This window comes from Daphnia pulex, chromosome 3 (assembly GCF_021134715.1).
Source record: "Daphnia pulex isolate KAP4 chromosome 3, ASM2113471v1".
Classification (NCBI taxonomy): domain Eukaryota; kingdom Metazoa; phylum Arthropoda; class Branchiopoda; order Diplostraca; family Daphniidae; genus Daphnia; species Daphnia pulex.
Genome location: NC_060019.1, coordinates 7,318,182 through 7,337,196, shown reverse-complemented (window position 1 = coordinate 7,337,196; position 19,015 = coordinate 7,318,182). Strand labels below are relative to the sequence as shown.

The following is a 19,015-nucleotide window of genomic DNA, read 5'->3' as shown; positions in this document are numbered from 1 at the left end:
TATTTTTCTCAAACTCATTTGATAATTTGAAATGAGATAAATTGGCTTATTATATACAAGCATTTGTAAAATATTTTTTAAGCACACCGAGAATTTTAAAAATAAATTTCTTTGTAGTCATTGGAAATTTGAAATATTCATGCCAATTTGATGTCGTAAAAAATGGCAGTGTTGCAAACAAGGAAAGCTGTTTACTTTTTTCAAACAAGTCTTCAGTTTTATAAAGTTGTTATTCGTTTACGTTTTTATTAATCAAATCATGGAAATATTGAAGATATTTAGCTGCTGTAAATCAAAAAAATTACCCGTTAAAATAACCGATGAGAAACGTTCTCGAAAAGTTGGTGTAATTGTTTCTAGTTTGCTTGATTTGAAGAAAAAGTCGAATGATCTACTTCATGTAATAACGAACTCAGATGATTGGGATTCCCTCTATATTGGTCTGGAGGACGGAACTGAAGTGTCCGATGACGATTACTTATTTTCCTTGCAAAATAATACATTGCTAATCATTTATGAAGCCAAACCTAGACAACCAGCTAAAATTCATTCTGCTGGTAAGTTCCTACTGAAAACTTGAAAAGCCTTTTTATTTATGCAGATGGTTTGTTTAAAATTATTCGAATAGGTATGCTACAAGAAGCAATGGAGAGATATTTGAAAGCTATTCATGATCTTCAAAATTTTAATGCTGAAGAAGTAGTAAAGTTTATTGAAGACAATAAGGATGAAAAACTGAAACTTACTTGGCAGTATGTTTCCAAACTCCCTTCAACAAAAAGCCACTTAAGTTCAATTTCAGAGCACCCAGAGTGGTTTAGTGGTAGGATAAGTTAAGAAAATAACTCTAATTGGCAAATAATTTTTATATATTTTATACATAGGTTGTAACAAACTAGTTACCACCAAAGAAGAATATTTTAGAAAATGTGCTCAAGGTAGGATACGAAGTTATTTGCGAGACGCCAGAAACAGACTTTCAAACAACAATCTTTCCCTCTGTCCAATTGACAAGTTTAAGAGCTGTTTGGAGAAGCAGAAATATTTTGCTTGCTACTTTGACAGAAAAGACAAAAGTCAAGATAAGTTGTGTGACTCTAAAGGGCAATTCCAGTGTCAGGGTCAATATAACAAAACTATTTGTGAAAGTAACCATCAGATCAATCCTTATGACAATGCTGAGAGCCGTGTCTTATTCAGCACCTGGAATCTTGATCACGTCATTGAAAGAGTAAAAATTTTATCCGATCTCTGTTTAAAAATACGTTGCAATAATGAATTTGACCATTTAAAATATTTTGACCTCCTCTTCTCAAAAAAGAATTTGAAACTTGTTCATAAAAACTGCCATGTTATTGGACCACATACTGAATGCCAAATTGTGTAGGTTGATTCTTAGCACTAGAATAAGATAATTTTATTAAATGTCCTCATATTGTACCCGAAACTTCAAAAGTTTAATAATCGTGCTTTAAATACATTGATGAGTTGATGGCTTATTCATTATTAGTGCAAATTATTTAAAGATTCGCTGAACGATATGCCCAACTAGTTTAAGAAAACTCTGATGAACCGTTGACGAAACTGGTCGAGGGGTGGTAGAGGCGACAGCTGGGGAACGTAGACCTCTTTGCGCTTGCCTTCTTATCGATTCAACAAAACTGCCCAGCTCGGCACCAAGCTCTCGTTTAAGTAATTGTTTTTCTTGAGCGCAGAGTCGTGGGTCCAGGATGTACAACAGAGCTTGTGATAGGAGGAGTGACAACGACTGTTCCAGAACCATCGTTAAATGATTTCGCTGATTCGGCTGTTGATCCGGTTTGGATAGTATCCTTAAGGTATGAGAAGCAACAGCATTTAGGGTGCCAAAGCTCAGCGAGGGAGAAGCCTCAAGATGATCCAACGATGGCGTGCTGAAGCTAGGACTTAAATGTCGTTCCCATTTCGCTACGTCGATCCTATTGAGCAATATAAATCAAATCAATAAATAATTTCTTTTTAGAGTTATTCTATTATTTTACCCGTCTTCTGTCAAAAGGGCAGCAAGTGGGGGATTGTAGCAGTTGAGCATGGCCAATCCTTGAGAAACTAATTCCAAGAGTTGGGATTGCAATTCCATGACAGCAGGAGAAGGTTGAGTTGCTTCACTGTCTTTCCCCTAGAAAAATGAATCATTAAAAAAATCATTTGGATGAAAAGAATTATGAAAATACGTACATCGACAAAACTAGTGCCCATTATAGGACTGAGGGATCCAGCTCGGATTAAGTGCGCGATGCCATAGTAAACAGCTGAAGAAGCAGCTTGTAAAACTCCCTGCATGGAACCGGAATGCTGCAACCGCCAAGTTTGCTGGAAAACAGACAACTGTCGAAGTAGCGCCATGACATCGATGGCGAGGAGAAGATCGTCTTTACTCGGATGGCGAAGTTTTAGTAGTATGTTTGTGATGGGCTGTTGGTGGACACCAGCCAATGTCAGCGCTTGCTCAAGAAAAAAATGCCGTTGTCGACCTAACACAGTGGTGCACAATTGCAATCCTAATCGGTACACGGTAGGTTGAGCTTCGTAAATGGCTTCTAACGGCAGCCAAAGAGTTTGATCCAGTTGAAGCTGTGTCAAGACTGCACTGCCAGTGTCTGTTCTAGCCACGGCGAGAAGGACTGCCAAAGCAGTTTCGGCCACTTCCCAGCCCCGTCGATGATGTATGCAAAACTGGATGGTAGATATTAACGACTGGAGCAGAAACGTCTCTTGCATGGCGGACAAGTCTTGGGCAGCCGGGAGCAATTCGGTTAACAGAGATAGGCACAAGGCTGTAATACAGGTCGCCCTGGAATTGGGATTGTTGATTTCGGTAAGCAACAACTTCGGTAGTTGAATAAGACATGATTGAACACAAAGAGACACAGGGCGCATCCAAGTAGATAATTTTTTGTCGGTATCAGTTTCACTTCGCAAACGTAAGGCGGAGACGGCACTCGTCAAAACAGCCACTTGAAATCGAGCTGGAAACGAGGTTAATTCTTTTTCAGCTACAACGACCAACAGTCGGCCAAGTCCAGATAGCATTTGACTGTTACTTTTCTTCTCAACTAACTGCAACATCCAGTTCAATTCGGCTAATTTACCTAACAGGGGAGAATGGTGGCCGCTCTCGGCCCGTCCAATAAGGGACTCGAGTACATCAGTGGAGATTTTGGCACGAGTACCAACTTCGGTTGCTGGGCCGTAATGGGCAAGCATTACTAGAAAGTCCGACCATCCAGATAGGAGGAAATCCAAGCTCGTTTTATCTTTTCCGGCCGGTGATGAAGACGAAGGTAAACTGTTAAGCACCAAATCAGACCAATCTGTCAAATGGGAGGGCAGTTGATTGAGGACCGTCTGCAATTCAGCATTAACTTTCTTTCCACACGTGTTGTAGAGTTCAATAGCCAAAATTTGGAAAAGAACGGCTATCCGCTTCAATTCCGGATCCTTATCGGAAGTAAGGAGGGGTAGACAAAGTTGTGGCCAGAAATTCGGTTGTTCCTTGAAGTACTCGATAGCCGGGGAGCATCGCTGAAACCAGAATTGGTGTACAAGTTCTAAAGCTTCTAATTCCTTCGACTCCAACAAAAGGCGAGTGACGGCTCTAAAGCACCGGTCATCCCCGTTGACCAACATATGCATCAATCCAGGTTGGGAGGCAACAGAGTCGGTCATCAAGCGGAGAATGTTGCGTATTAGCCCGGCATCTTCCAAATTCGATTCGAGGGAATCCAGCCAAGTATTGCGTATGAGGGAGGCATCATGCCCAAGGCAGGCCAGCAAAGAGACGTTTTTCCAGCGATTAGCGCATGATTTTAACACTTTCAGTGCTAGTGTGGCCAATCGCAGGTCAAAGCGGTAAAAGATGTAATGAGCTAATACGGTGGTGAAGTGTTGTCCAGCGCTACTTGGGCTAGATAGTAGGGTCTCTAAAGGCGACATCCTTCCAGCGGCTTCACGATCGTTGAGTAGCACGTTGAGAATGGAGAGTGACAGGCGAATGTGGCGTAGTAGTACCTGTCCGTGTCCTTCACGGTCTTCCCAATCCGTTTGCTTAATCAACTGCATTTCGGCCAGCGCTGAACCAAACGCCGCTATCGTCACAACGCTTTCCGCCTCTCCTCTCGGTGAATCCAGCAAGATGCGGGCGCACATCTGGCGCACCTGATTCGACGAATCCGTTTGCAAGAGGAGATGGAGCCAGTTGAGTGAGATGCCAATCATCAAGTCTCGTTGTCCTAAACTGGCATATTGTCTAGTCAGCAAGAATGGTAGAACTTCTCGGAGAATGAACAAATTGCAAGGCACAGCAACTCTCTCATCTGCCAAATCCGCCTACAATGGTAATAAAAATTAATTCATTTGAATTAAAATGATAATGACTGCAGAATTTTACCTGGATGAAAGCCGAGGTTAATTTCACGAAGGCGGCAGTCAAAGGGTAAGATCCTTGGGAACACTCAACTCCGGCCAATACGGTGCCAATCACGCCAGGCAAGATTTCACTGCCGGTAACAACGGATGGCAACTGACGGTCAACTGAAGGAAGTACGGAAGTGCTGAATAATTTCCCCGCCACATCCGAAGCGTTTGATTTTGTAACAGCGGCGGCGAGGCATTTAAGGGAATTGGCCAACAGCTCGTGGGTGGCAATGGAGAGTGGACCAAAACGTTCGACTAACGAGAGGATGAGTTGTCTGAACTTGCCAGCGTATATTGGTGCCAGATTATCCAGCTGAGGAAAAATCAGCTCCAAGAAGCTCAAAACTTGTTGAACTCGTGTTATCGTGTCAAATTTAACGGCCGACAACCCGAAAGATGCCTTCGATTGAAAAATTTAGTTACTTCAGCATATGTGTCATTTTTCCTCGCAAAGTAAAAAAATATTTCTCGATTCACCTGTTGGAGCAGCATCTGAATTTCAGTAAGGGCAACTTCGTAGAAGTTGACCTTCACTTGCCAGCGGATGTATTTGCCATCGACACTGCCCATTGCTCCGCGTGGTAATAGCACTTCTTTGCATCCAACATTTTTGTAAGGGTAATGCGTTTGGAGCAAGACGACTACACCTGCAGTAGTCCATTTTAACGATGAATCGGGTATGTTTTCAATCGGTTCCATAAAATTGGGAAGCTCTTGGATCTCTCGACAAATCTACAAATGAATAATTGATGTCATTTAAAAATAAGTAATTGTTTATTAAATTTGGTAAATAAAGTCAAACCTTGATTTTATTCTCGTTTGAATAATGAGCGGCGGCTTTGGAAAGTTCCAACAAAGCAACCATTTCTAAAGGGAACTGGCTCACTGTTTCGCTCCAAACAAAATTTAGTCCTTGATCGGGTGTCCAGAAATTTTCGGCAGCACGAGAACTTCCACGAAGTACACTACAGGTTGCTGAACGCAAATCCGCTTGGCTAGCCAGCCTTTCCGTGTCGAAACTACTGACTAATACTGCAAGGAGATTGTTCAAAGTTCGACAAACTGTCTCACGTAGAGTGGATTCGCCCTGAAAGATTTTAAACAAATTTAAAAAAGATTCACAATGATAGATCGACGGATAATTATACGGTTTATACCTGGAAAATGGTGTCATTTCCGATATCAGCAATTATTTTTAACGCCCTCTGCTCAATTGCTTTTTCGCCAAACTGCTGAAATTTAGACCCACTGATAGGGGTTTCCGACGTATAATGATTTAGCATCCAAGCAAGGAGCAGTGGAGAGTACTCTGCAATATTAGATATTCTTTCCAATTCCTCTTCAATGGCTGTATTCTTCAGCCTGAAAGCTTGAAAACTGAAGAAAAGTCAAAATGAGGCAAAATATATTTACTGAGTAAAATGGAACTTACTTATCTTTCGACTGAACAACTTTCACCAAAAGAGCAGCTTGCATGTGCCAAACACTATGAACACTTTCTTCCATATCACAAGAGAGTTTTCCACAAGTTGACAGGATTTCTAAAAAGTCTTCGGCATCTAGGCTGTGAATCTCTGAATAGTGCATCAAGCACTGGAGGACTAAAAGAATTTCTTGTGAATGTGAACTCCACCACAATTTAATCATTGCTGGTGTGACAAGTCCAGACTGCTGAGGAGGATTGCTTTTACTGAGCATCTTCAGTTGAGTCAGGAGAGATTTCTTCAATTCACCTTTACTGTTGTAAGCTTCTAGAAACCCTTCAAAGATGTTGGAGTATGGATGTGTGTTGTGAGCTTTTTTTATAAGAAACTCTATGCAATGCAGAAGGTAGAGCCTTTCTTTCTGATAAAACTGACAGAGTTCAGCTAAAAGTCCAGGATGAATATGCTTGTTTTTTAAGAGACTTTCAAACTGGTCTGCTGTTCCACGATACTCATTTTTTCTGTAGCTGTCTAGTAATTCAGATGTATCTTCTGCTTTCAATTGAATGGCATGGCCAAGAATAGTGGAAAACGTATTGGTTGCGAGACTAGAATCTTCCCCTCTTGTCCTGAAGTGTTGCAACCCAGAAATGAGCCAGTCTTTAGCACCTTCAACAAATGGGCCAACAACATCAAGTGATGAAGGTTGGTTGGTACCAGACAAAATAGACCATAACGTTTTCATGTGCCTAAGAGAGAACCGGGAAATGAGTAAAGCATTAAACATAAAGATACAAACGTAATATCACATACTTGCTCTTTTCCATTTCTAGAAGAGATTGATCGTGTATATTTCGTGTTCAGAACTCAGAAAATTTTTTATTTATCATATGGTTTTCTTTGTGATTCAAATTTTAATGCAAACGACGGATTCAACGACTACACTGCACTGGAACAGTTGAACACACTTTCAAAAAAGCGTCGTCTGCAGGTGGACTATTCTTAAGCTTCTGTAACCGACGCCAGGTGACTGATGGATTACACGCCATTGCGGTAAAAACTAAAAAGGCAAATGAAATCAAATCACTATATTAATTTGATAGTTTTATAACCAGAATAATTTAGGTTATTTTCATTACGGCATGAAACGACCTGCCACACATAAATAAAAGCGATCCGAGAAGGTGCATGAATGAAGTCAAAGTGGATGCAGCGAAATTCAACTTTAAACAAATGTATTTTCCATTTACTGCATATAACGTTAATGTCGCTAACGCGGTCGGAAGATACAATTTGTTGAGTCGTGTTAGAACTGTCTATAAGGCGTTAATGTATTTGAAACAGCGCCCCGTTTGTTCCAAGCCTATTACGTGATCATCTTAGGCCGAAATCATTCGGATGTCTGTCGCTTGCTGGGCAGATGGTGTTTGTTGAGGTCTTCCTCAAGTGCACTGGTTAAAAACACACAACAACTTGGTGCTGTTTGCATCCCTCCATTTGAAAAAGGCGCCTGTATTGCTGTGCCTGTCCTTATTTTATTAAAATATGCATATTCTTCATTTGTTATTAAGTATTACGCAAGATGGGTGTAATTATTTACAAAATTGGATTTTTGATGAACGAACTTTACATTTCATTGCATGTCGGGTTGGTGACGGACTGGGCAAAAATTGTAATCTGATTGAGCGGGATATCATTCACAGTTGAGATGATCTACTACCACCATTTGCATTCCGTAATGCGATTCGCTTTTAGAGATTATTTGATTTTCTCGGTTATTGATCGTCTCATGATGTGCAGATTACCATGCATTATCATTATCACAATATGCCATACAGAATTAAGATGATCTGGAAATTGATGAAATTTCAATACCGTTTCTAATTTCATAGATGATCCTAATTCATATTGAATATTTTAGTGATACATGAAAACTAAAAAATTAACTATTAAGTATGCTATTTAAAGCAATATTGAGAGTCATTCACGATAAGGAAATATATCGACGAATTTTTATCGCCAAAGACTGTAATTACATATCAAATTATTATCAATTAAAAATTTGCAGCGCTATCTCTAGATTGATAATGTTCATTATTCAAAATCCTGATCTTTTTTATTATGCGCCATTAATCGAATCAACTGATTTCACAATTGATTACCCAAATTCCTTTTTTTTATATCTCTCCATCATCGTAAAAGATACTTGCGCTGCTGGCTTCCCGCTTAATGTTTCAAAAACCCAATATGATTTATTTGAAAAAGCCGCCTGTATTGTTGTGCGTGTTCTTATTCGATTTTGATATGCAGATATTTCACTTTTTTATAAAGTATTACGCAAATTATTTCCATAATAAAACTTTTAATGAATGAACTTTAAATTTCATTGTAACTCGGATTGCTGACGAACTGCGCAGCAATTAATAAATTGCATTAAAGAGGAAACATCGATAGTTGTTGTGCGCCAATTACACCATTGGCAATTTGTAGGAAGATTTATTAAGTTTCAACTTCAAGTCAGCTTGTGTGCGATAAATCCATCGGATCACTATATTGTAAATGATGAGATAGAGATAATTGCAAGTATTATTCGCAATTTAATCTTTATTTTATCTTTACTTTAAAATTAGTGATTCATGAGAATTACTGTTGACTTTAACTGGAAAAGCCAGTAAATTTAAGTAGCTCCGAAAGATAATTGTGATGAGGCAAAAAGCTTGACGATTACGTAGTGCTAACAGTTTACAAATTAAATGTTAAATTTCTCTCAAATTATAACTGGCTACTCTACTTCCAGATTGATAATGTTCATTATTCCAATTATTCAATGTCTGTTTTATATTAATCGAATGAATTGGTATCGCGATTTATCTAGAAAATTTCCTATTTCTTCCATAGCAAAATAAACCTTCTGCTTTGCCGCCACTTTGCTCAACGCAGCCGAAAACTGAAAATGAAAAAAAGTTGCCGATTCCACGAAAAGTGCGTCGCGGTATTCCCGACTGTTTGCAAATAACTTTGTCCCCGGCCCTAGTCTGGGTTTTTAATTTTTTATAGATGACCAAACGAGCGAGTCTAGTTACATTTGTTCTAATGGGCAAGTCTCTAGACTTTTCCAGCAGCTTTTTCCTTTCACTCTCTCCTGTGTTGTGTGTGTTTGTATACTGACACACACAGCAGAGGCTCACCTCATTAACGCTGAGCTCTGCGTGCACGAACGGACGGCTAATGATTTGATTGGATCTTTTTTATTTCCGAAAGCCGATGGCGGGGGGAGGCCGGCCGATATATTCGCCGGTTATTTGTGACCCACAGCAGCCCGCCCGTCTCGGCACGCGCTCTCCTCAAACCGTTGATGAACTAACTATATACTATATAGTCTATAGCTTATCAAACTCAACTGCTTTTTCTAGATCGGAATCCTGCTGTGGCTGCCCAGCAGCATCACGTCCCTCCGTTTATTTCGCCTCACTGTATAGGTCTCATTTTATTAGCCGAAATAATCAAGCGACTCCACGGATGTGATTGTTTTGAAACAGTTGAACGCACTTTCAAAAAAAAGCGTCGTCTGCAGGTGGACTATTCATAACTCATAAGCTTCTGTAACCGACGCCAGGTGACAGGATTACGCACCATTGCGGTAAAATTGCAAATCACTATAATCAATCCCTATATTAATTAATAGTTCTTTATTTCATAACCAGAATCATTTAGGCTATTTTCGGAACGGCACGAAAATGCCACACAGCGACTTAAAAAAAGGAAACCGATCTGAGAAAGGTGCTTGAATGAAGTCAAAGTGGAAACAACTATAAATTCAACTTAACAACAAATGTATTTTCAAGGTTTGATAATATCAAAACGCCAGATCGAATGAACTTTTGGCATGGAATGACAAATAATTCATCCATTTTGATTAACACGAGGAAATTTTTCGGAAGACCTGATTAGCCATGAAGTTTTGGAAACGCTGGGAGTAAAAAGCAGGATGGTGAACCGATATCGAATCCTATATAATTCACAAATGAAGAGTTAAGCCATTCGCCCTTTTCCAAAAAAATTTATTTAAAGCCAAACGTACTCCATCGTGAATGGTTGCCTTTAGCACATGTTCAATTTTTTTCGCCAGTCGATAGTTCTGCAAAATGTCGATGATGCCTAGAAACACAATCAATCTTTCGCCCTTGGCGTTACGAGCTGGTATCCCGTCAAGTCTGTTTAGTTGCCAAATCGAAAGAAAACCCCATAAATATATTAAATAATCTGTTATGTGGAAAATTGAAAAGCCTTGAATAGTTACCGACTATAATCTCCCTTATTGCCACTGGGTTCATTTCTCATCTGGATACTTTCTAGCGTAGTTGAATGGGCCACCAGTTTTCGGCGACTGACGATGGAACCCTTTCGAAGAATAATTGACGATTGACTAGTTTTGGCTGTCCGAAACGAAGTTTTAGTTCCCGCACTGTTTTCTCCGTCAATCGAATTGTTTTGCCCATGCTCGGCATCCTCTTTAGCCGCCGAATCGAGATTGTGGATGGCAACCAAAAGACTGTAGTCCATTATTTTGAAGCTTTCCAAAACACGGCAGTCTCGCTGGATGGAATTAATCAGCGCGTTGTATATCTCCGCTTCCAGCAGGATCCCACCTGGATGAACTTCCATGAAATCCAAATCCTTAAATGTGGGGACGGATTTACTCCGTTCTTCCGGCGATGCCTGTACAGAAATAATTAGCGATGAAATTCTAAAGGTTCATTATTATAGAGAGTATAGCATTCATATTTTGTTTCACCTTTCTGTTGAAGGTAGAACCCTTAAGATCATATTTCTCGTGGAGTTTTATTGAAGACGGCAGTAAGTTGTTCATTACTACCATCCGCATGTGCTTCGCGTTACAAATGTAAGAGTAGAAACCGAAAAATTTTGGCAACAGCGTCCTGGGATTCTGATTGAGGTTCTGTAACAAATGCCGACAGTGTTTTACTTTTATACATGTCTATCACATTACAATTTCTAATTTTTATTAAGTAATACCATATTATATCCAGGAAGCAATTTCTGAAGAAAATTTCCTTCTTGGTATTGTACAGTCTTGATGATGAACTCATCGTCGGCTGACACGTAGAAAATTGATCCACTTGCTCCCGAATTGCCCAACTCTCTTAACGGCTGATTGCACAACGATAGCTGTTTAAACAAAAAATGTTGCCATTTCAAATGGCGGGGCTTTTAAAAGAAAAGAAAAAAAAAACTTTTATTCATTTTTCTTACCAGAAATTCTTGGGGATGAATGCAGAAGAGATTACGGAAATAGTGAAAAGCAACGGGAGCGAATGACTCGAAACGAAAGTCAGAGTATCGATGCGCATCGGGGATTTGCTCTGATCCTTGGAAAGAAAAATATTGTGACTCGATGGTTTTGAAATCTCGCATCAGGATATCTCTTTCCGGTTTTTCTGACCGTCCTCTAACTGCATGGCGCAGACCCAATTGAATGGAATACGTTATATTCCAAGAGTTTATCTATTATTTAAAAAAAGAAAATATCAAATCAAAAATGTTATTATTTTTTTTTAAATGGAAATTCAAGTTCCTCCTCACGTTTTTAGAAGTCAGTTCATCATTCTCTGAGTGGCCGAGTGTCTTATCCTGATCCGTTGTTAATTTTTCATCATTTTTTCTCGCGGAACTACGATCTTCTTTCACCTGAATGAAACGCAAACCAATTTTTATTCACGCACTGTACAAAATTAAATTAGCAAACCTCAAGTGATCTGTTTTTTACCAAAACAAAATTATTCAAATCGTCATCTTCGGTATCGCAGTCGCTAACAGAGTGTGCAGATGGAGGAACCAACAGTTGCGACTCCTCCTCTGGTGAAGGTAAACTGCTGCCGGATTCGTGTAGTCGATGACTTTGTTTTGGAGAATCACTTTCCTGCTCCAAATCAACATGTTCCTCTATTAAATCGGATAATATCCCCCTCCGAATTGTCGGTCGTCGTTCTGCTATGGTCGTAACCACACCCAGTTCGAACGGTGTAAAGGTTTTGTGCATTTTTCACTTTCGAATGGATATCTCAGATAAACTTTCTATTGTTGAAATATGTTTAATACACACATAGACACATGCACGTTATCATCTCCACCCTGATTCCAAACAGAAAGTAAACTTGAGTGAGGTAAAAACCAGCCGAGTCTGTACTATACATCTTGCTAGTGTACCCAATTTTCAGCTGTGGCAAATAATGTTTACGCGTGAATGTATATGTCGACGAGGTATACCACTACCGACGACGTATTTCCGTTTCCCGACCGTTTGTCTACAACTTCGTGACGTGACAAAATGTTTTCCAGCATTTTGACCTTCTTAAAGTGAAAACCGCACAACGGAAGTGCCTTTGTTCAGCATAGAAAAATCTAAATAGAAACCGGAAGTTCTGGTGAGTGAATTTTTAGCTGAGTTTTTAGTAGACTTGTCATGATAATGCTCCCCGTAGAATTCGATCACAAGAAAGGCTTAAGGTCAACAATAACAGCGGCAATTCAAAATTTCGAGTTTGACGTCACTCGGCTTTATAGTGACGTTCACTGTAATCTTTTCTTCAGCTAATGAAGTTGAAGATGCGTCTCAAATTTCCGTATCATCGTATTATTTATTGCTTTCTTCTTAGTAATTGTGACTATATGGTAATGTATAATTAGTGTTATCTAATATGTTCTGTACAAAATACTGTGAACAACCAAATACAAGCGCTGCGCATATTCTACCGCGTTCCATAGCAAACAAGAAATGTGACGTAGTTTGATATGACTGGCAGATAAAGCGATAACACAACGCCTAAAAAACCTTCAAATAATTCTGAAATAATTAGTCCTATACATTCTAACAACCTAAATTATCAAATAAAAACAAAATCAATTCCAGCTCTGAAGAGATCGGTCAATTTGAAAACAAAACGCGTACCTTGCCAAGAGACAAATCGAACAACTGTGCAAAATCTCACGATTCAGATAAATCCCGAATTGACTTCCGCGTCCGTCACCAGCAACCAATCGTGGAAACCGTTTGAAAAACTTGCTGTTCTTAACATCGTCCAATCGCTGCAGGATCGTTGACTAATCGGCGTCTTAACCAACACCGCAAAAAATCACTCTTATACACTGATCGTGACTATAATATAAACAGATAAATGCCATATGGAAGTTGATCTTGTTAACTCTATAAGCTGAGAGGAAGAACTGCCAGTTAAGGCCGAACAGATTAGTCGCAAAATCGCAATAGTCCGCACGAATGCTGACGTCGATCCGGATCTCATTGTCGGAAAATCCCGCCGATAAGGCGCGCCTTGTGGCCTAACGGCCTTGACACCGACAGGACATGCACCGGCCGAAGCCTTGAAGCGTCAGAAAAGTCTCCAGAGAAGAATGTCGGCAACCATACGAATTAATGGACGCAATTGTCGAGTTGTCGTTTGGGTTGAAACGGTAACGCGTAGTGTGTTCGACTAGTTTTTAACCCCCCTTTGATTTAATCAAAGATACAATGTATACCGTCCATGGAATCACGTGGGATCGCTAAAATTAATAACAAAACCCAAATTGAGTTGAGCAGTTTTCCCTCACGCCCTAACCTATTATTCCTACTTCATTAATGAGTGGGAGGTATTTATAGATTGCTGGACTTCAATGGACGTCGGATTAATTACTAAGTTTTCCAATCGCACAATCAACCATCAAAGTTCTCATCGTTTTTACCGTTTTATTTTTAATGTTATTGCGGTGTTAGACATTAAGAAAAATATAAAACTCGATACAAAAGAAGTCTCGATAGGAATAAGGACGCAATAAAGGGATGTTTCAAAAAGTTCCTGCAAATCACAGCAGCAAAGAGTCTTGTCAACTAAACTTCTAATGGGAAAAAACCTGCAACTTGGTACAATATTTCGAAAAGATCATCAGGAAAACTTGTGTGTTTGATTATGTAACAACTTCACAAGAAACTTTGCCAACGGAAAATATAACATGCGCAGCAGTTTATCGAGCGGTTTGATATTCTCCCCATCCAACATCAAACTCGTGCCGAATCTTCCACAGTTTCTGGGAAAAAGAAAAATGTCGACAGTAGACTGGGAACCAGCCGAGTGAAGTCCGACTAAAATATAGGTTCGATTCATTGATATGCATCGCTGCTGTGTATTAAACATTTTCCCCACCCCCAACCCAATATGTTTCAGTTTATGTTTTGTCTTCACTCAACTGACCCTCCCTTTGATGACGTACGAACGATGAATGCTATATTTCTAACTTGTATTTATTCTATAGAAAAAAATCATTCCAAGCATAAACATTCGAATGCGTTGCACCTCTTTTTCCTCGACGTTTGCTTTCGAAATGCCAAGTTGATTGCAACAAGGTTCAGTCGGTTCAGAATAAATAGACACGCAGCAACACGTCGCCATCGTTTATCGTGGACTCTGACATGCATTCAGCAGAAATGTCTTTATTGAACTAGCGTTTTCTGGTATTATTTGTTGACATGACAAGCCAATGTTCATGTTCTCAAAGTGTGAAATGTCGCCGCTTATAAGGACTGTCATTGACACGTGTAACCAAGTTAATGCGGTGCTGATCGCTAGCCACACAAGACAAGTCTCACCATGTCGTCCACCAGCGCACAAGTCAAGAATCATCGGCAGCCAACATTATCAGTTTGCTGTGCTGCCAATGCGTCTTGGCGCGATTATCTTTTACTTCTCTGCGGCATTTTGCTGATGACAGTTCTATTATCGTTTTACTACTACTTTTATCTCCTGCGTATTGATTCATTCGCGTCGGAAACGGTCGGCGAAAGCCTCTCGAACGGACGGAGCCAGTCCGTCAATGGAACCATTCAGCCTCCTATCTGACTCAATCAAAAGGCGAATGTACTATTTCGCAATTCTAAAACGCCATCGTGCTGCTGTTTTTCAATGCGAGTTGGAAATACGGTCGCGAACGTCTCGTCAAATAAGGTATGTAACAATTTAGTGAATTTAAACGTCGAACAAGAATTTTAGCTATTAAATCAAATTGAAGACATGAATTTTCTTTTTTTCCATTTAGCTATATTATCCAACAATTTTTATTTCGTGAAGTCAAGCGGACGGGAAAATGTATACATTAGTTTCCCCTCGGGAATTCTGGCAGCCTATCGGAGAGAAGCTTTGAAATGAAAAAGATGCGCTCTGCTGTTTGTATAATAGTTCTGTACATGAATAGTTTCTCTTCTGTAACGCGACGAGATAGCGAATAAATGCGCGTTTATAGTCTCGATTATTATTATTTTTTAAAAAATATGAATTCAAAGAAATGGGTCAATATGAATTTGAATATACGAGTCACTTCTGCGATAACGAAAGGACAGTGACACAGGAAAAAAGAGGCGGTTCGATATAGCAAAAGGAAAATAAATGTGTGCTCATTCGTCGAAACTAAATTGCAAATTGCAAATGTTGTAAGATAAGCAAGACGTTAAAGGCACGATATTATCTAAATCATTATATCGGTCACGCACACGAATGATCGTCTAGACGAGGACGTCAAGGACAGGTCGTTTGGGCACTTGCAGGGTGAAGGCTGGCGAATAAAATAATAATGATGCCACGTAGACATCATTATATCCAACAAGACAAAATCATTCACGAGAAAAAAAAAAGGGCGATCTGCATATACAACATTCTAAGTAAAACATTGCAGCTAATCTTAAATCGTCTTAAATAAAAGAAACTCTCATTATAACTAGTCTACATGAGACGCCTTATTTTATAGAGATGATCACGTTTCTTACTGTGCAACATTTCAAAGTCTCCGCCAAAGAGTACAGACTTAATTTCCGTCTCGATATTTATGGATCCAACTGCGCATATTTCAAGGGCGCCGTCCTGTGTACGTAAACAACTTGACAAGAATATCTGTCCTACAATTTCTAGAAACGAATCGGGAGTTTCAGGCAAGTTTTAAAAAAAAAACTTTGATAAACTAATGCGCAATCACATATAGATTGAGGCCAAAATAACTTACCGGAAAGACCAGGGAATTTTGAGACGATCATGACGAAATCCATCCGGTGCCATCATCATTGCACTCACAGACGTGTTATATTATGTTAAACAATTCAAATGTGTCGAAACGTTTTCGAACCAAATATTTCGTGCTGGGAGCTGTTTTAGGGCAAGAGAGATCTGTATAAGGGTAGATCTTGTGCTATGACTGCTTATCACTTTCAACGAATAAGTCTATATATATACTCTCTACGATACCCTACTGTGGATGGGCGGATCGAGGACGGATGATGACCTATTGAAAATCTAACGCTCGCAGTGGTGGCATATAGGGACATTCGGACAATGACCCGTTCGACGACCTCATCGTTTGATCCTTTTCCATTTCAAACCGAAATTGAAAAAAAAAATTTTAATAAAAAACAAAAAAATTTAAAATTTAATTATCATCGGTTGAATTCGGCTGCCAGCGGAAATGCTATTAAACACGATCTTCTTAAATATACTAAAATGAATTTTGAATGAAATTCTTGTAATAATAATTCATCGAAGCTAGCATTAATAATAAATGCATCATCATAATAATAGATGCATCAATAATAATTGAATCTGCGCATTGACCGAAGTGCCACCTTGAATAGTGTCACGCGGGAAATTCAAATTTGATAATTGAGTCAACTCAAACGACGTTGGAAACGATTTTGATCTCGCCCAAGAAAATCAATACCGAAGAGGCGGAAGGAATTGGTCATTACATTTGTTCTTGTTGCACAAAGTTCCAGCGGAAACTAGAATGAAGGACGCTGCTTTGTAATCAAATGGGAGCGGTTACTTTTGAGTCTCTAAAATATCATTGCCGCAGATGACAACTAGTGGAATCTGCCTCAGCGGTCACAAGGACCCACACACTAGTCGAGTGAGTGATCGCCCACTTTGTTTAATCTACTGTATAAAGTTCATCGAAGACGAATCAGAAAATAATAAGTGCAACCCAGTCAAAATAATTCCAGTTGGGACGAGCAACAGCAGCAGCAGTCATATCGAATCTCACCGAATTTATTGCTTCCAATTAAACTATTAACTTATTATATGTGCTGCTGCACGCTCTCATCTGCTTTTAATATTTTAAAACTAAAAAGACTCGGAGCAAAAGTGCTGGGAAGACCACCGCGGGTTGCACCGTCAGTGCTTTCGGGATGCCAATAACTCATACAAATATTAGATCAGCTAAGTTGTGAATTATAATCAAAGAGGATGGTGATAACCTCGCCGTCTGAGCAGCTATAATATGTTTTCGTCTGAAAAAAATTAAATAAAATAAGATGTTATTTTTAGATGAGCGAGCGCACTTCAACCGGTTCGAACCATCCGAAATAGATAGGTTCCCCTCATTAAAGAGTTGACGCTGGTGTCAGAATGGCACAAATCAATAATATAACACTGACACATTTACAGATTACTACCGAGAAATTTATGGAGAATATTGTTCGGCTCACATTCGACATGTGCAATAACTGCAGCGAGTTGTTCTAATATTATCCAAGTAGACAAAACTCAAATTTCGTCATCAAAAACCGTCTCGGTGTCTCGAAACAAAATAGAAAATAGAAAAATTAAAAACATTTCAAAAAAGAAACTTACGACTGAGCGCTAATCTTCTTCTTTTTTTTATCAATTTATTTACTGGACTCTCTACCAGTACTACTTATTTTGTTTTTCTTTTTTTTCTCTTTTGCTACTTACTCGATACTTTGGATGCTCGGCGGTTATAAAGGACTGACGCCGAGACCCACAAGCTCACAGTCTATCGCGAGTGAGCTTCACCGAGACTACGCACTTGATCAACATGTCCAGCAGCAGCAGTAGCAATCAAACACCAGCAGTCGTCCTCATTTGCATCGGCTTGGCGCTCTTGTTATTAACCGGAGCGTCGTCATTTCGTTTGAGCGATCACAACGTCAGCAGCGAAGTGATTGTCGCCGGAGAGGATGGCGACGTTGAATCCTGCAGCTCCGGAGATTGGGCGGTTCAAATTCCCGATTTGAATTTCCAGATCCCGGGTCTCCTTCTGAAGACTGGCTTTAATGCTAATAGGAAACCCGCTCCGCTGGCCCTGCTCGAAGATTCGAAAGCCCTGCAGACTTCGCTGCTTCAAATCACCCAGCAGGTGGCCAGCGCCTTCCAGTTGTCCAACACCAGTGCCACGCAGTTACAATTGTTGGTCGCCAACGTGGAAAATCAATTCCAAGAAGTGAACCGGGCCCTCAACTCGAGTGAACTATTAATCACCGAATTGATTGAACCACCGCTGACCAACATCAGCGAATCGACCAAGAAGATCGCCCAGCTTTTCTACTTGATGGCCAGTCAGTTCGAGGAGCTCTTCAACTTGACGAGGGCCGTCAAGAATTCGGCGGTGAAGATCCGGGCCAAGCTGGAACGGGCCAACGTTGGTGTCATCAAGCGCAAAGCTTCGCGCATCAACAGCCGCAGGAAACTGAAATTGGCCATCCAGTCGCTGAGGAGGACCATCGCCGATTTGACCCGGCGCTTGCAGCGGGATCGAGTCGAACTCAAGACAACTACCCAGGAATGGCAAGCGCTGAAGAGCGGCATCAACTTCACCCAGGACGGTGAATGGGCCGACGTCAAGGCCAGGTTAGAGCGTGCCAAGTGGCGCTGGAATTGTTCCAGGCAGGCGCTCAACAAGACGCAAGAGAAACTGCACAAGTGGAGCCAACTGGACGAGGAACTAGCGATGGCCATCGAGGAAAGTCGCCAGGAAAGCGCCGAAATCCACGATGAGATGATCCTGCTCCTCAACGGCACCCGGAACAGCAGCTCGTCCAGCGTCGCCCAGCTGGAACGCAACCGCAATCTGACCACCGATTTCGCCCATTATTACAGCGACGCCGGCGGTTTCTTCCTGGGCATCGGTTCGCGCATCTCCAACATCCTGGCCGGCATCGTCTTATCACAGCGAATCGGCGCCGGCGAGGCTTTAGCGACACTCCGGACCCACTTGAAGAAAGTCAAATGCGATTTGGACCGGAACGGCCGATTTATTATCCTGACCGACGCTGGGAAATC

At 40.4% G+C, this 19,015-nt stretch overlaps 3 protein-coding genes and 1 long non-coding RNA gene across 4 annotated transcripts; 2 read left to right on the top strand and 2 right to left on the bottom strand.

Annotated features, from left to right (window-relative positions):
- Window positions 1-172: 172 nt before the first annotated feature.
- LOC124190431 (DNA fragmentation factor subunit beta-like) lies at window positions 173-1,501 on the top strand. The gene is made up of 3 exons (XM_046583056.1): window positions 173-557; window positions 629-823; window positions 885-1,501. Exons 1-3 carry the CDS (start codon window positions 260-262, stop codon window positions 1,385-1,387), a joined length of 996 nt encoding a protein of 331 aa, XP_046439012.1. The 5' UTR covers window positions 173-259; the 3' UTR covers window positions 1,388-1,501.
- On the bottom strand, window positions 1,434-6,871 carry LOC124190430 (nucleoporin NUP188-like). The gene is made up of 9 exons (XM_046583055.1): window positions 6,693-6,871; window positions 5,888-6,628; window positions 5,613-5,832; window positions 5,258-5,542; window positions 4,933-5,187; window positions 4,430-4,855; window positions 2,218-4,368; window positions 2,022-2,158; window positions 1,434-1,958 (listed from the first exon to the last, which is right to left on the bottom strand). Exons 1-9 carry the CDS (start codon window positions 6,704-6,706, stop codon window positions 1,517-1,519), a joined length of 4,671 nt encoding a protein of 1,556 aa, XP_046439011.1. The 5' UTR covers window positions 6,707-6,871; the 3' UTR covers window positions 1,434-1,516.
- Window positions 6,872-9,695: 2,824 nt separating this feature from the next.
- On the bottom strand, window positions 9,696-12,688 carry LOC124190428 (phosphatidylinositol 4-phosphate 5-kinase type-1 alpha-like). The gene is made up of 8 exons (XM_046583054.1): window positions 11,668-12,688; window positions 11,484-11,588; window positions 11,154-11,405; window positions 10,917-11,069; window positions 10,675-10,839; window positions 10,180-10,598; window positions 9,961-10,093; window positions 9,696-9,888 (listed from the first exon to the last, which is right to left on the bottom strand). Exons 1-8 carry the CDS (start codon window positions 11,938-11,940, stop codon window positions 9,796-9,798), a joined length of 1,593 nt encoding a protein of 530 aa, XP_046439010.1. The 5' UTR covers window positions 11,941-12,688; the 3' UTR covers window positions 9,696-9,795.
- A 1,506-nt stretch (window positions 12,689-14,194) lies between these two features.
- Window positions 14,195-15,195, top strand: LOC124190429. Its single transcript, XR_006872973.1, has 2 exons — window positions 14,195-14,896; window positions 14,988-15,195. It is a non-coding gene; the product is annotated as an uncharacterized LOC124190429 (long non-coding RNA).
- The last annotated feature ends 3,820 nt before the right edge of the window (window positions 15,196-19,015 follow it).

Excerpts from the sequence above, each read along its gene's own strand:
- LOC124190431 (XM_046583056.1), top strand. The coding sequence starts at position 260 with ATGGAAATATTGAAGATATTTAGCTGCTGTAAATCAAAAAAATTACCC. Across the intron at positions 558-628 it reads AGCTAAAATTCATTCTGCTG|GTATGCTACAAGAAGCAATG; the intron begins GTAAGTTCCTAC and ends TTATTCGAATAG. Across the intron at positions 824-884 it reads GCACCCAGAGTGGTTTAGTG|GTTGTAACAAACTAGTTACC; the intron begins GTAGGATAAGTT and ends TTTTATACATAG.
- LOC124190430 (XM_046583055.1), bottom strand. Across the intron at positions 4,856-4,932 it reads TTCAGATGCTGCTCCAACAG|GCATCTTTCGGGTTGTCGGC; the intron begins GTGAATCGAGAA and ends TTTCAATCGAAG. Across the intron at positions 2,159-2,217 it reads TGGGCACTAGTTTTGTCGAT|GGGAAAGACAGTGAAGCAAC; the intron begins GTACGTATTTTC and ends TCATTTTTCTAG.
- LOC124190428 (XM_046583054.1), bottom strand. The coding sequence starts at position 11,940 with ATGCACAAAACCTTTACACCGTTCGAACTGGGTGTGGTTACGACCATA. Across the intron at positions 10,840-10,916 it reads TGCTTCCTGGATATAATATG|AACCTCAATCAGAATCCCAG; the intron begins GTATTACTTAAT and ends CATTTGTTACAG. Across the intron at positions 9,889-9,960 it reads AGGCAACCATTCACGATGGA|GATTCGATATCGGTTCACCA; the intron begins GTACGTTTGGCT and ends TGAATTATATAG.